We start from the raw sequence: 15,473 nt of genomic DNA, 5'->3' as shown, positions 1-15,473 counted from the left end.
CATTCTCATCTCTTGCTGATCCACAGGGATCATCCTGGCCTTTTCCCTCCGGCCCTACCAGCTGACCTATCGCCAGATCAAGTACTTCTCCTTCCCTGGGGAGCTCCTCATGCGTATGCTCCAGATGTTGGTCCTTCCTCTCATTGTCTCCTCCCTGATTACAGGTGAGAAGTGCTTTCTGCTGCTTTCAGCCAAGGCAATAACCAGCTAAGACCTTAGCTGGTGTTGGAGTTCCCCCTGTGACCAAGCTGGAGGTGCTTGGCTGAGCTTGGCTGAAGGTAGTGATGCACACCCATAGCCCTGCTGGCTCAGCACTGGGAAGAGCAGCAGAAGGCTTTGTGCTTTCTGAGAATGAGGTAAGATACAAGGGAGGGTTTCCAATGCCCAGCACTTCAGCACTATCCCATCTAACCTCAAATGTCCACGAGTTTGTCACCCGAGTCAGCTTAAGGTTTGCTCCAGCCTAGGGAAGGTTAATTTCTGTCAGCTCAATGAGGTGGAGTTGATCACCAGCTGGAGAGGTGGTGATCCAGGTCCTGGTAGAAGACAACCAAGCTTTCAGGCAGCAGAAAGGACTGCAAAGCTTTCTGCTTGTTGAAGCATCCCACCACTAGGGATGTACCAGGAGGGGATTATTTCCTTTCTGAGAGCTTTAGGAGAAAATTGCTATATTCCCAAAAGCAGCCTAAACCCCCTGGTACTTTATAACCACAAGCCACATTCTCCCATATCAGCATCACCTCAGAGCTCCAAGTTTGCCCCTTGTATGCTTTGCTTCATGGAGACTCCAGATCCCTGCCCAGTTCATGCATGTGCCCCCTTCCCTCTAAGGCAATTGACCTTCTCACCTTGTCTGTATGACTCCCCAGGAATGGCCTCACTGGATGGCAGAGCCTCAGGGAAGATGGGGATGAGGGCTGTCATCTACTACACAGTGACCACCATCATAGCAGTCTTCATTGGCATCCTCATGGTGATCATCATCCACCCAGGAAAAGGATCCAAGGACAAACTTCACCGAGAAGGCAGAATTGAGCAGGTGCAGACCACAGATGCTTTCATGGACCTGGTGAGGTAGGTGAGCAAGGTGGTTACACATCATATCAGTGAGGTTATTCCTCCACAAAATGTCTTTCTGAAGTGTCATAGCTGTAGGCAGACACTTTTAGGGAAAGAGTTTTAGGGCTGAGTCTTGCCCAGCTGACTACTTAGAGTCTAATTGGCTTTGCCACTCTGAGATTGAGTTATGTTGGAGGTATTAATGCAAGGAGCCAAGGAGTGCTCACCAGAACAAATAATAAAACCTAAAAATGACAGCACGTCCTTCAGAAATCCCCCCAGAGAAGGCTACATCAAATATCCATCTTTACCTACCCAAGGAAACTGGCAAAGTGGTTCCCAAGGTACTGGGCTCTCCCTTCCTTGCTGTCACCTGACACAGGGAATTGCAAAGCTCTAGCAGCTCATGGGATATGAAGCTATGGTTCTGAGGGACAAGAGAACAGAGAGCTTAAATGACAGCTGAGAGATGAGGCTGTGGCAAAAGAGTGTATTCCAGCTTGTAAAATGGTATTGTTCTAAAGTTCAGTTGGATCTCATTATGCTTTTACAATGGACCCACATCCCTGTGCATGTAGTCTTTTTCCACATATCTGAAAAAATAACCTTCTGGAGGCTGGAAAGATCCAGCAGGATTCTGAAAAGAGGCAGGAAGGTGTCTGGCTCCAGCTCTGCACGCTCCCCTCTCCTGTCATTCAGATGGGGCCTGTCTGCTCTGTAGCCTGAGCTGCTGTGACCTGAGACACTGCTCCAGGACAGAGGGGCTGGCCAGGAAGCCCAGGCTTCTGCAAACAAATAACTCTTTCCTTGTTTTATCTACTGCAGGAATATGTTCCCACCCAACCTGGTAGAAGCCTGCTTCAAACAGGTAGGAAATCCAAATCCCCCCCAGCCTCTCAGCTCCCTTTGCCCCCTTAGACCCTGGTCCCACCCGATTCTCTGAGGGATGGCACAATGATTGCTTTATCCTTCCCCAAGTCTGAGTGCTCCAGGAGGCACTGCAGATATCAGTCTGTGTTACAGCAGCCCCCAGACAAGCTTTTTAAGGTCTAATGGTCTCTGTCCCATCCCACCCTGAGAGTCAGGGTTTGTGTGATCTCAGCAGCCTTTGACTGGCAGGGAAGGGAGAGCAGAAGCTGCTGCAAGGATTTTTCTCATCTGCAGTATTAGTGCCCTTGAAAGCAGCACCATGTGTTAGCAGAGCACAGAGTACTTCAGTCCTGGGATGTGAGATGGTCTCTTGTGACCTTCCACTCCGTGAACTTTTTGATAAAAGGACCAAGCTAAGGAGAGCAGGCAAAGCAAGCTTCCCATGCAGGTCAGCGTGGTACCTCGCAGTACTCTCCTTTCCTTGGGAAGGGATGTGAGAGCCTAGCACGTTGTCCTGAGTCCCTGAGCCAGGGAGTCCATCTGAGCATCTCTCTCTTTCCAGTACAAGACCCAGTACGGCACCAGGGTCTTCACCAGAACCGTCACCCACAGCAGCAACGTGACAGCCACTCAGATCCCCCTGCCTGAGAACTCCACGGGCATCCTGGAGAACGTCACCCAGGCCCTGGGGACCATCTCCGAGGTGCTGACCTTTGAAGAAGTCATTCCCATCCCGGGCTCAGCCAGTGGGGTGAACGCTCTGGGGCTGGTAGTGTTCTCCATGTGCTTCGGTTTGGTGATCGGCGGCATGAAGAAGAAGGGACGGGCCCTGCGGGAGTTCTTTAACTGCCTCAACGAAGCCATCATGAGGCTGGTGGCCATTATCATCTGGTGAGGAGCACGGCCATTTGGAGCAGGAGGTCTCCAGGTGCAGTTTCCACTGACCTGATGAGGAGTGGGGTAGCTTTGAGGATGACACGCACAGGGAAAGCAGCTGGGCACAGCTCTCCGTCAGGCTGGAGGGAAAAGTCGGGATGTGTGTTCACATTTCATTTCCTGTTTTTTTGTTTTTTGTTTTTTTTACCTTAGAAATATCAGGTACACCAGGACTTGCTTTCCTTGAGGCTGCTGGAAACATCCTTGGAAGACCAGAGAGCTGGAGTGGAAGATCTCTTAGCCTTACCAAGAGGGGTAGGGTGTGAGGCTTTCCCACCAAAAGCTTTCCTTCCAGCTGTGTTCAGCCAAGTCTGACTTGGCCACAAACCACACTGAGCTGTTGCTCCTTCCCTGCTTCTCAGGGTGGCACCTGTGTGCATTAGCTCTGAGTCCTGAGTTGGGCAACTCCAAAGTTACCACCCTTCAATCTGAGGTCTCCCAGATCCTGACTCCTCTCGAGCTCAGCTGCTTGCTGGGTAGGGCTGCCCAATAAGCAAGGCATTGCTGGGACAAGTCTTCTCTGCAAGGCAGCCCTTGTAAAAAAAACCAAGATTTTACCCAATCTTGTTATTTTAAGCTCTTTACCCATCTAGGTAAAGGTCTGAAGGCTCTAGTTCTAAACAGAAGTTTGTGGTAGGTACTGCAAGGCAGGAGAGATGTGAATCTGGCAGAATATATGAAAATGTCTGACAAGAAGAGGATTTGTCAGCCAGACACCCATTTTAGATCACTCCAGCTCCCATTTCCTGGTCTTCTAGTCACAGTCTTTTATCTCAGAGCAACATCCTGGTTGCAGGGGGAGAAGCCTCCCAAAGAAAGACACAAAGGGAAAAAACTACCCTGAGCTCCTAGCATAGCACAGGGGAGCCCCAGCCCCTCTGGATATCACCCCCCATGGATAAACCAAAACTTTGGGCCTTCCAAAAAAGAGAGGAGTTTCCCAAGGGCACAGAAAGGAGAGGACAAGGACAGTGGAACCAGCAGACCTGCACACTGCTCCCACAGACAATTCCAAGGAGCCTTCAGCATCCCTTCTCCAGGTCCCCTTACAGCAAAGGCAGGCAGGTGGAGATGTGCAGCATGGGTTACACTCAGCAAACTGCCAGGTTCCTGGCTTACAAAATCCTGGAAAAGGAGGCAGGGCTGTCAGCTGCAGCCCAACTCTCCTTCCTGAAGCCACAGGTTGCAGAGCATCTCCCAGGAGCTTGTTTTTCCTGGGGAGATAAGGACAGTGGCTGCAGCCAAGAGTTGTCTTCTAAGAGGGAGGACAGAGGAAATGAAATATTTGTGAAATCCTTTCCTGAAACTTTTCCAAACCTCCCAGGCCAGGTTGGAATTTGGCATGTGGACCTGTGAGCCTTGTGCATGGATTGCATGTGAGCTCTTGAGCTGGAGAAGCCAAACCCTAAGAGGTGTGGCAATGGAGCTGGGAGTTTCTTTGGTCTAGTTATTTGTCCATGTTGAGTTTGGTGCCCATGATGTTCTCCTTGTCTGTGTTCTGGCTTCCTTTCTGTGGAGCCTCACTGCTGCTCATGGGATGCGTTGTGACGGAGGGGAAAAAAAATAAAAAAAAGAAATGGAAAGAAGAGTACCCCCAAAATAGGTTTTTATGAAAGCCATGGCTGCTTTCACAGGGCTTGGTGTGCCAAGTCCTTGCTACACCAGACACCCATTCCCTGTATGTTCCTATTCCTGAAATATGAACATCTGAAGACAGCAAGGCTGAGAACCCAGAGCCTTGGGTTCTGGAGGAGACTGCTGCTTTTAGTCCCCAATTCCCTGCTTCTCTTCCCTGTGCCTGTCAGTAAAAAAAATGGATCAGCCCAAGGTCTGTTAGGAAAGGGACTCTGAACACCCCTCTACACAACCTCCCCTCTCACTTCTACAAGGAGTGTTGTGGGAACATGTAGAGAACCCAGAAGGAGAAGGAAACCTCCAGCAGTGCCCAAGCTGTGCACACAACAGTGAGGGGGTCCCTGGCAGTGCCAGGAAGTGATGGGGTTTGACCAGATGGTGAAGGAGTCCCAGCTCTTTCCAGGTTTCCAGGAGAGAAAGCAGCAGCAGCATCCAATGATTAGGCTCAGGGAGCACTTCTGCTGTGCTGCCTGACTGGGGATTTGCATTAAGGCATGGGTGAAAATCTGGGTGTGAGTTCTGAGCATCGGCCTTGTGTTTCTGCCACAGGTACGCTCCCGTTGGGATCATGTTTTTAATTGCTGGCAAAATCCTGGAGATGGATGACCTGGCAGTCATGGGAGGCCAGCTGGGGATGTACACACTCACTGTCATTGTTGGACTCCTCATCCATGCTCTCTGCATCCTGCCACTGCTCTACTTCATCGTCACCCACAGAAACCCCTGGGTGTTCATTGCAGGGCTGCTGCAGGCACTCATCACAGCCCTGGGCACCTCCTCAAGGTATGATGGCTGCAGAGGGGCAGGGTTGGGGCTGGTGTGGCAATTCTGGGGCTGCTTCTCAGTGCAGCACTGTGATCTCCCAAGTTCTGGCACCAGCACGGGTCCAGCTGAGCTCATTTAAGAGCAGAATGATTCCCACTCCTGTGTGGGGAATCCCAGTCCCTAATCATGTGGCCACCTCTAATCAGCAGTGCACAACCCATCATCTCCCTTACCAAACGTGGGGGTGACTCTCCTTGGAGCTGAGCTGAGGACAAATATCAGAATTTCCTCTGAATGGCATTATTTCCCAGGACATCCATGGCACACACGTGCACTCACACACATTTGCACATTTCCATGTCCCAGGCTGGCATCCAACTCAGAGGAGGACTGGGCCAAGGCAGGGACACCCCCTGGTCAGTGACACAGCAAGGGATTGTAGGTTTAGCTGTTGTTTCACTCAGTGCCATGTTTCCTGCTGTGTTCATTTCCAGGCAAGCACGTCAGTCTCTCCCATGTGCATTCCCACACTTAAACACGTTGCATTTTTCCTGCTCATGTTCTCTTTGAGAAGCAAGTCTCTGCTTTCACTGCAAGATAGATTCTCACCCAGGGGTCAGTTGTTCTTGTCTTGTCCACTGAGGGGGTGAGAAAGGGTTTTTTTAGTAGCTGGAAAAGGAGTTTTGGTCTTCAGGCTTTGTCCTGTGTAGCCTGAATCCTCCAGCATCACCTTCTCTTGATGTTACACCAGCATCATCAGCCTCAGGGCTACACAGCCCCTGTCCCAGCCCCCTGAGGAAAGCCCTGTCTGAACGTGCAGCTGCAACGTGCACCCTATCAGAGGAAGCCTTGCTTAGACTGTCCTTTCTCCTAGCAGCTTCTGGCCTCTGGCTCACATGGCAGGGTGAAAAAGCAGGTGGGTAAGGTCATAAAGCAGGCAGAGGTTTAGTCTCTCTTCTCAAGTCAGCATGTACCCAATTCACGTTGTTTTGTACATCTCTTTCAGCTCAGCAACTCTGCCCATCACCTTCAGGTGCCTGGAAGAAAACAATGGTGTGGACAGACGTATCACGAGGTTTGTTCTGCCCGTGGGAGCTACAATTAACATGGATGGCACTGCCCTCTATGAGGCCCTGGCAGCCATCTTCATTGCACAGGTCAACAACTACGAACTCGACTTCGGGCAGATCATCACAATAAGGTGATTTTTGCAAAGAGTTACAGGAAGGGCTTGGGGTTTGTTGGCTTTTCTGAGGTGCTCAGAAGATACAATGAGGAAAAGGAAGTATGGAAGAGAAGGGTGTGCCACACCTCCAGGTGTAGGAGCACATATGATTTGGGTACCACATCTTTACAGCTCCAGGTCTGGGCTGTCCCTTAGCTGGAGCTGCAGGCTGGTTGGGATGTGTTGATGTCTCGTGTGTCACCATCCTGCTGCCTGCCAAGCTGTTTTATAGACCATGAATTTGAGCTGTTTCCTGACATTTTTGTAAACGTGTCTGCCTCTTCCTTCCCTTTGCTCACAGCTCTGCTTCCCTCTTCCCTCCAGCATCACTGCCACGGCAGCCAGCATTGGAGCTGCAGGGATCCCCCAGGCAGGGCTGGTGACCATGGTCATAGTGCTGACATCTGTGGGGCTGCCAACTGAAGACATCACCCTGATCATTGCTGTGGACTGGTTTCTGTAAGTCCTCTGCATGGCAGCATGCAATGCTCCCTGCTCCCTGCTTAGTTTGTCTGTTCTCCCAACATCTCAGCTCCAAGCAGTCCCTGGGAACCTGTATAATGATGCTTAAAACACACAGGCAGCTCTCCCAGCATCCTGTCCTGCCTTCCTCTTTGTCAATATACTTTGCTCCTGGACACAGGAAAGGTGATCCTTGAATACTGAGCAGCTGTCCTGGGCCCCTCTTCCCTCTGGGACTTTGTCCCACAGTACTTTGGTCAGCAGATCCCTGAAGCAATTAAAGTCTGCATGCCTAAAATCCAGGGTTGTAAGCTTGGAATAAATCTTCCTGGATGCCCTGAGGATCTTAAATTCAAGTGCTTTGTGATCACTGAAGGCAAGGTTGTCCCTGAGCCCCACGTTGGTCACCAGCCCTTCCCTGTTGGAGAGAACAAGGTCCAGCATAGCACCTTTTCTTGTTGATTCCTCTACCATTTGGAGGAGGAAGTTATCCATGGGTTACAGGAACATCCTGGATTGCTGATGCCTTGATGTGTGTTCCTCTAGCAGATGTCAGGGTGGTTGAAATCACCCCCAAGGACCAGGGCCTGTGAACACAGAGCCTCTTCTATCTGCTTGGCTCTGCTGGTCAGGGGCTGTAGCAGACCCCTGGTGTAAATCAGTCTCCCTTCTTCTCTTTAATCTTAACCTCTATCACTCAATCAGTTCATCCTCCTTCCCCAGGTGCAGCTCCATCAGTTGGTCACTGATGTAGAGAGCAACACCTCCTCCCCTCCTCCCCTGCCTGTCCTAAAGAGCTTGAACCCCTCTATCCCTACATTCCAGTCACAGGAATCATCCCACCAAGTTTCAGTAACAGCCACTCTGCCATAGCTTTCCAGCAGCACAGTGGCCCTTAATTCATCCTCTTTGTTGCCCAAGCTGTGTGCATTTGCCCAGAGCCACTTCAGCTGGGGTGGCTGTGTCACCTTCTAGGTGACTCCCCCCTCATTCCTTTGGGGTGTCTCAGTGCATCCTCCCTGGCTTGCCTGTGGGCAACAAATAGAGAGCCCTTTCTGTAGCACTCCATCCCTCTGCCCCTGCTGTACTGCCCCACTTTTTGTTACAGGCAAGCACCAGATTATTCACCCCTTCCCCCTTCAAATCAAGTTTAAAGCCCTATCAGGGAGCCCTGCCAATTCCTGCCCCAGAATCCATTTGCCCCTCTAAGACAAATCCCATTATTTGCTCGTGGCTCTGGTGCCTCTCACACCAAGCCTTGATCCTAGAACCCAAAGCCCTGTCCACAGCACCAATCTTTGAGCCAGGAATTGACCTTTTGGCTCTCCCTGTGTGTTCCTTCATCCATCACTGATGTCAGAAGGATGGAGGAGAACACAACTTGAGCTCCTGATCCCTTCACCACTTGCCCTAAGGCCCTGAGGTCTCTTAATTGATTGTGCACCTCTCGTCCTTATGTCCTCACTACCCACCTGAAGGACCAGGAGTGGGTAGCAGTCTGAAGGACTCCCAAGGGTGGACAGTTTGCCCCCAATACCCTTTAGCTGGGCACCAGGGTGAGAGCAGAGCTCTCTGTTTGCTGGGTTTGGTCTCCATATCTTCCTGCATCACCCCCACTCCCCTCTGCAGGCACTCACCTCCTACAGCAACCCTTTGAGTTGTCTTTTCAGTGTCAGTTTTGGTGGCTGTCCTCAGGAGAGTTGGCCTTGGTGATGCTTTTGGCTTTTGTGAGCCCTGGATCTTGCTCGCAACCAGATCCTCCTGCAGAACCCCAGCCCTGTTCTGCAAGGGCACTGCAGGTGCTGCACTTCTTAGAGGAACACTCTTGCTCTGTTTTTTTTTGGGGAGGGGAGCAGTGAGCTGTTCCTATTGCCCCTCCTCCTGTGGGCTACTATGGGAGGGCTGGGGGCTTGCTTATGAGAGAATCCCCTGAGAGATCCCTTGAGAGATCCCTCCTGTTCTGGTTTTGGAGAGACCATTTGGTGACAGTAATCAATTTCCCTCTCATTCTCCCTGGTGTTTCTTAACCTCACTGGCTCCATCACTTCATCTTGGAGCTGGGTCACCAGGCTGCACATCAACCTCCTCCCATCTCACACATCCATAGTCAGAGATGCTCCTGATGCCAGTGCAAGGCTGTGGCATTCCTCCATACCAGTATCCATCTTGGTGGGTGCTGGGAGCTCTTCTTCCTCACTGCCCTCTCTGCCCATGCACTTCAGTGCCCATCAGAGGTGATTTGCAGCTCAGCCTGAGCACTAAGCAGAATGTCCATAATTTGCTTTATCTTAAAGGTCACTCAGAAACTCTCCCCAGAGCAGCAGGGGATGGGGAGGTTGTGCCATAATGAATGAATTCATGCTGCAGAGTGATGGTTCTGCTCTACCAAACACAGCCAGAGGGGTGAGGTTGGGCTGGGCAAGGTTGAGGAGTTTTCAGGTGAGGGCAGCAAGTCAGCTACGTTGGGTTTTGCCTTTTAAACCTTGGGACAAGTGAATTCCCAGCAGTGCTCTTAAGAACTTGAGTTCTTAAGAAGAACACATTTGTGCACAGTCCTTGCTCTCCCAGTCTTCTCAAAGACAACAAACTCCTGGCTCAGGGATGCATGCTCAGTGTTTCCTCTGTTCTTCTATACCTTGTATTGCTGGTTTGTAGCCCAAGCAGTCCAAGGCTGCTCACAGCCATGCTGCCAGCTGAGTCTTGCCCAACACCTCCACTGCTCCTGGTTTCAATCAGGGACCAAAAGTCTTACTTGTTGTTATCACTGAGGGATATGATGGGATGCTGGGATGGTGATAGTTTCAGCTCTTGGAGTTGTCATTGTGGAGAACATCTCATTGCAAAGGGTGGTTTGGATTTGCCATTTTGCACAATCTGGTGCTTTGTTTTACTGCACACTCTCTGAGCTGAGGAAACCCATCCCCACAGCAGCACTGAGACATAGGCTTGCATCAGAATTTCAGCACTTTTTGTAAAACAAAATGCAACTCAAGAGTAACAGAGGTGGGGAGGCTCAGCTGAGACCTTAGCAGCCCTCTGGAAAGGAAACCACAATAATGTTTCCCTCGTTTTGTGGCAAGTCCAAAACTTTTCAGTGAGAAACAGAATGCAGTGGACCAGGGATGAATGTGAAGACACACTCAGGGCTTCCAGTCAGGGAAACCTCAGTGGGAATAATTTTCTTGTCAGTGTTAAGAGTCATTTATTCCAGTGACACGAAATATATGAAGATGTTTCTTGAAACAGTCCCCACACCCTTAGCTCTTACTAAGAAGCTGCATTTCATTTTTTTTTCTCTGCCTTTCAGGGACCGCCTCAGAACGACCACCAATGTCCTGGGAGATTCCCTGGGGGCTGGAATTGTGGAGCACCTCTCCAGGCACGAGCTGGATGCACAGGACTGCGAACTTGGTAATTCTGGGATAGAGGAGAAAGAGCAGCTCTCCCACCCGGTTTGCCCACAGAACGAGACCCACAGGCAGCCCAGGAGAGAGACAGCACTGTGAACTTGGGCAGCAGAGTGCAGATTAATGCTGTCAAAACCCAAGACTTGAAAGAGTCCATAGTGGAGGACACAGAAAGACCCACTCTCCAAGATCCACACTTTTCTCCCCCTTTGCCACGTCCATTTTTCCCTGATCCTTTTCTGCCCCGTCTCTTTCTGACTGGCATTAAAGAGGAGAAAATTAAACTGCAAAGCAAGTTTTATTCCACAAAAAGCCTGATTTAGTCATTCTTACGGGGTCCAAGAGTTAGACCTGAGTAGGGAAGACTTTATGAACGAGCTCCTTCCTTTCTAAGCTCGAGTATAATCCCAGTTAAGTGGCAAAGCAGGCTGAGGACATCACCACCACCACTGGACTGGCCCCCAGATGTTGCCATGATGCCTCCTCCAGGATCCAGCTGCAAAGCTTTCCCTTGGTCAGTGAAGTATGGAAGCTTCCCCAACCATGTGCAGCTTTTATCTTTGGCCAGCTGGAGATCTCTGGAAAGCTCCAGCACTCCTGGTCAGCTTTTCTCTGGCAAGAGTGTTTCTGGAAAGCAAAGTGTGCTCCTTGCTCTGAGTCCTGGTGTTTGCCCAGATCTGCAGGTGATGAATCTCTGTTCATACCTCCTCTGGCAGCCCTTCTGCCTATGGATACTGGAGGAAAGCAGGAATTTGGGACCCCCAGAGAGCAGGGTGTGCTGGCTGGTAGCACAGGAAGTGTTCAATAGGCTTTTGGTTAGTGAAAGCTGCTAAAGGATTGGGAAAACAGCAAACAAAGGATTGATTATATCCATCCTGCAGCCTCTGAGACAGCTCTTCCCTCAGCCAAGCTCTGCCAAAACCCAGTTAACTGCATTTCTCACCAACAAGCTGTCTCCTGGTTGGGAAATCAGAGGGGAAATACAAAGTCTACAACCAGCTTGCCTACCTGAGCAGCTTGGGTGCCCCCTCCATGCCAGCAATGACTCCCTTCTACCCCAGATTTGCTCAGAAAAGAGTTTCACCCTTAACTTAAGATTCCAAAGAAAACTGTACCTTTGCTCATCTTTTTCTGTTTTCAGAAGTTACTTCCCTTCAGTCCCATTGCTCCAGAATGTCATTAAATAAATGACATTCAAAATCTCTGTCTTCCTACAGCTCCTTATCTTTTCTAGGCAGCACCCAATCACTTCCCAGCTCTTGTACAAGCTGGTCAGACCTGAAACTTAGAAATAAAGGATTAATGTCTCAGTTCCTACCAACTGGAGCTCAGCTTCTGTTTAACACACTTGGGCAGAAGCCCACACAACATCCAAAAGCTCCCAGAGGCTCAACCAAGAAGCAGGGATCTGCTTCCTTGATGGTCTCCCCCCCTTCCCTGGCATGGCCAGGAACAGAGCCCTTCTCTCCCACTCCAGTGAACAGGACCAGCAGGGCTTGCTCCATAATATCCAGGGCTGTGAACATCTAGAAAATGGATGTGTAGCTACAACCAAGAAGATGGGAAGGACACAGTTTTGAGGCCACTGTGGTGTAGCTGTCCTGCTTTAGAAATGGTGAAGCTCAGACACTGCCTCCTCTTGTACAGCTGAACTCTTTCAACTGGGCAGCTTCAACTTGAGGTCTGCTCAGTACTCCAAAGCCAGGAGATCACTTGAACCCCTCTGCCCTGCCTGTCCACATTGATCCTTTTCCTTCAGAAGCCCCATCCATGCATTCAGAGGTGCTCCTAAGTGGATCTCTGGAAGGAAGAACTCCAAGGCATTGCCTGGAGTCAGCTTTGCCAACCACAACCACAAGCTGCTCATGGGCAGCTCCCCAAGACTCAGAAAGCTGCCAAAAAGACATTGCTTGAGATGTCCAAAGCCAGGTCCTGAGGCTCTTTTAGGTCCTTCAAGGAATTGCAGGATTATATATTGGTGCTGCCACATTCCACATCCTGTAGGCAGAGGATTCTACTCTTATGGGCTGCATGATTGTTGGGAATCTGAGATAAATGGATAAATGCATCTCTTTCACATGGAAGTGGCTAACACAGCAAGGTGAACAGAAGTGTATTGTAGCTCCAGTTAGCAGTAGTTGGCCCCAGGCTGCTTCCTGACATTAGGAGGCAGATTTTACTTATTCTGACAAGAGAGATGCTCTAGCAGAGGGCAAGTGAGCAGGATAACAAATGACCATCCTCCTCTTTGCAGCAGTTGTTTTTTTTTTTAATCTTGTATGCATATTATTATAATGTCTGCTCTTCTCCTTTCTAGACTAAACAGACCCAGTATAACCTCACAGGTAATAACCATTCACCTTCCTCTCCTCTGGACTTTCTCCTCCCTGTTCCACATCTTCCTTAAGAGTGGAGTAACTAAAATTGGACACAATACAACTAAAGAATATTTCATCTACATTAAGATTTTGACCTTAGACTCAAGTTACCATCCTTTAACTGCATGCTGTGCACCAGCTGATCAGGAGAACTGTCCCTGATACACAAACATAAATCTGTTCAGCTTATCTTAAATCTTAGTGGGGTCAGACTCTTACTTTGATAAGATGTCTGTATCTAAAGGCTGGATCTTAATCCAAGAGTTTGAAGATCCACTGCATTAGCTTGTATCTGGGGTGGGCTAGAACAGCACCAGCTTGTCATGAACCCAGCTCAGCTGCCATGAGGCTGAACCTTCATAAAGAACAGAGCTGCTTATGAGATCTAATAAAGTGCTTTATTTTTTCACAACAGCATGATAGCATTGACTCCAGTGATAATACCTGGTAATTCCCACAGCATTTTAAGCAGAACTGCAGCCTGCCCTGTGTTTGTTCACTTGGTTATTGCTACCTAAGTAGAGAAATTGTATTATTTGTCTCACTGAACTGTATAACTGTATCTTCTTTTTCTTTGTTTGTTTTTTTTCAGACTATTTGTCCAACTTCTCAAGAAAGCATTGAGTTTAAATCCTGAAGAGACTTCCTGTACATAAAGGGCAAACTGATGGATGAACTGGAAGAAAATGATGTTGGACTGGACTCAAATGGGAATCAATTTGGGGAAGTCCCATGGCCTGGGTTGTACAGAGAGTCAAACTTGATGATAAAAAGGGTCCCTTCTGGCTTTATAATATATGCACGTGCTTCCTGGTTTAGAGATACTGCAAAGGGACCTTCCAACCCAATCATTTTTAAAGCTATCTGGAAGGATCCTGATGGTACTTCCATAAAATTCAGCAGGAGTGTAACCTGTTTGCAGTTGCTGTTAGCAGACATGTAAAAATACCACGAGAGGGGCTCTCCACACTCCATTGCCATCATAGAATCACAGAATCAGAGAAAGTTTGGGGTTGGAAGGGATCATCTAACCCAACCCTCCCATGTTCCCACACAGTCATGCCCTCCAAGCATTGCCATTTGTGATTTTTCTGCTTTCAAGACAGGATTAATGGAGCACAAACAAGCAGAGGCCTCGTTTTCAAATCCTGCAAACCAGCCTCCCCTGGGAAATTTCAGAATTCAGCTGATAGGTTTTAGCTCTGGTGTTTGCCCACATGGTGAACCAGTTAATGATTGGGATTATCTATCTGTTTACAGGACCTGAAGAGTAAAGAATTGACATTGATTTGCATATATTTACATATATACACACACCTCTGCACCTCATTATGAAAGGGGCACATGCCCACAAACACAAATATATCCAGAGCTGGGGTTTTTTTGTTCCTAAAGGCAATACTAAACTCTCTGTATAGCTGCATACTTCATTTTGATGCCCAGATAATCCCATCCTTTAAAAAATAGAGGCTTTTTTACTTCATTCCAGCAATGAGTCTTCCAAAGCAAGGTGGAGCAGGAGGGAGCTCAGTGCATGCTGGTTTTGTTTGGTCCCTACCAGTGACAAAACAGGAGCTTCTCCATGCATACAGAAAATTCTCCACTTTATCTTTCACTTTCTTGCACATATCTCAAGGATCCACATCCCCACAGCATCCAATTTGGCAAAGAAGTAGGATTTAAGAGCTCAGCCAAGGATACCAAAGTGTTTGTACTCCTTCCAAACCCAATGCTGACCTTGTACTAACTCAGCCTCTCAGACTGGGTTAACTGAAATATCAATTAATGTTACTGAGAGTTTGTGCAATCTTTTACTGCAGTACTGCTGCTTCTACTTGCAGAAACTTCCTGAGTTTCTTCTCTTTGCAAACAGATTTATTCCTAATGATTAGATGGGCAACACTTGGGATGAAACAGAGCTATATCAATTCATGCATACATGGATTAGGACATTCAAAATTCATTTTGAGAAAATCCCTGAAGAATTTGAACTTTCAGATGACAGGCCATGTGTATGTGATACATGTACATTGTTTAAGGAGCTAGCTCTGCAAAAACTGCCCTGAAAGTGTGTGTCCTCCTTTTGCTCTGCCTGAGGAAGAAAGAGGGACGTGGGAACCATGCTGTACAGTGTGTTTAGAGCATTCTGACTCTGTTAATTCCTGAGGGCTTTTTCTTCATGTTGTGAGTTTCAGTGTTAATAAAGATAGTTTGCATATTTGAAAAATAAAGGGAATTTTTTCCACGATGCTTTTCCATGATGTTTTTTCTCTAGGATTCCTCCTCAGGACCATGACCTTACAAAGTTATGGCCATTACTTCCAGCATCACACTTCCTTCTCTCCACGTGCCTATGTCAGGAGCCAAATGTTACTCAAGATTTTTACAAGTCCTTTCCCTAAAGCTTTTTTTTTTTTCTTTAATGCTGTCTTTTGCAGGTCCATAAACTGACAAAGCTGCAGGAGGATTACTTCCCATGCAGGACACTGAACCTATTTCCATCTAGGAGATGCACCCCAAATGGGCAGGCCACAAACCTAAGGACAGAATTACCCTCTACCCCCCCTAAAAAAAAAAAAAAGTAAGATGGAAGCATTGATACAACCTTAGAACAACTTGAGGAGAAATTCTTGAGGTGTATCCGTGGGTGTTTCACCTTCTTTCCAACGCTGAACACACCGGCAGTGGAACCATGGTGCCCGGGGAGGTGGCTGAGACCTCATCCCTGGAGATGTT

The 15,473-nt window shown here is 48.6% G+C and overlaps 1 protein-coding gene across 8 annotated transcripts in view; it reads left to right on the top strand.

Moving 5' to 3' along the window:
• LOC103528285 (excitatory amino acid transporter 4-like) overlaps nucleotides 1-14,981 on the top strand; it is a 34,065-nt gene extending 19,084 nt beyond the window's left edge. For 6 of the 8 annotated variants that reach the window (XM_030466440.1, XM_030466439.1, XM_030466438.1 and 3 more), the window contains 8 exons: nucleotides 27-164; nucleotides 870-1,074; nucleotides 1,885-1,927; nucleotides 2,492-2,820; nucleotides 5,050-5,283; nucleotides 6,272-6,466; nucleotides 6,815-6,949; nucleotides 10,260-10,694. In XM_030466440.1, coding sequence (XP_030322300.1) covers nucleotides 27-164; nucleotides 870-1,074; nucleotides 1,885-1,927; nucleotides 2,492-2,820; nucleotides 5,050-5,283; nucleotides 6,272-6,466; nucleotides 6,815-6,949; nucleotides 10,260-10,458 — 1,478 coding nt within the window. In that variant the 3' untranslated portion in view covers nucleotides 10,459-10,694. Of the gene's footprint in view, nucleotides 1-26; nucleotides 165-869; nucleotides 1,075-1,884; nucleotides 1,928-2,491; nucleotides 2,821-5,049; nucleotides 5,284-6,271; nucleotides 6,467-6,814; nucleotides 6,950-10,259; nucleotides 10,695-12,676; nucleotides 12,705-13,329 lie in introns of those variants that run through there. The other 2 variants (XM_030466445.1, XM_030466444.1) reach the window with 2 other exon arrangements.
• Nucleotides 14,982-15,473: the final 492 nt, after the last annotated feature.

The sequence above is a fragment of the Calypte anna genome, chromosome 28, assembly GCF_003957555.1.
Source record: "Calypte anna isolate BGI_N300 chromosome 28, bCalAnn1_v1.p, whole genome shotgun sequence".
In the NCBI taxonomy this organism is placed as follows: Eukaryota; Metazoa; Chordata; class Aves; order Apodiformes; family Trochilidae; genus Calypte; species Calypte anna.
Note: the sequence above shows the minus strand (reverse complement) of the source record. Positions and strands in the feature narration are given on the sequence as shown.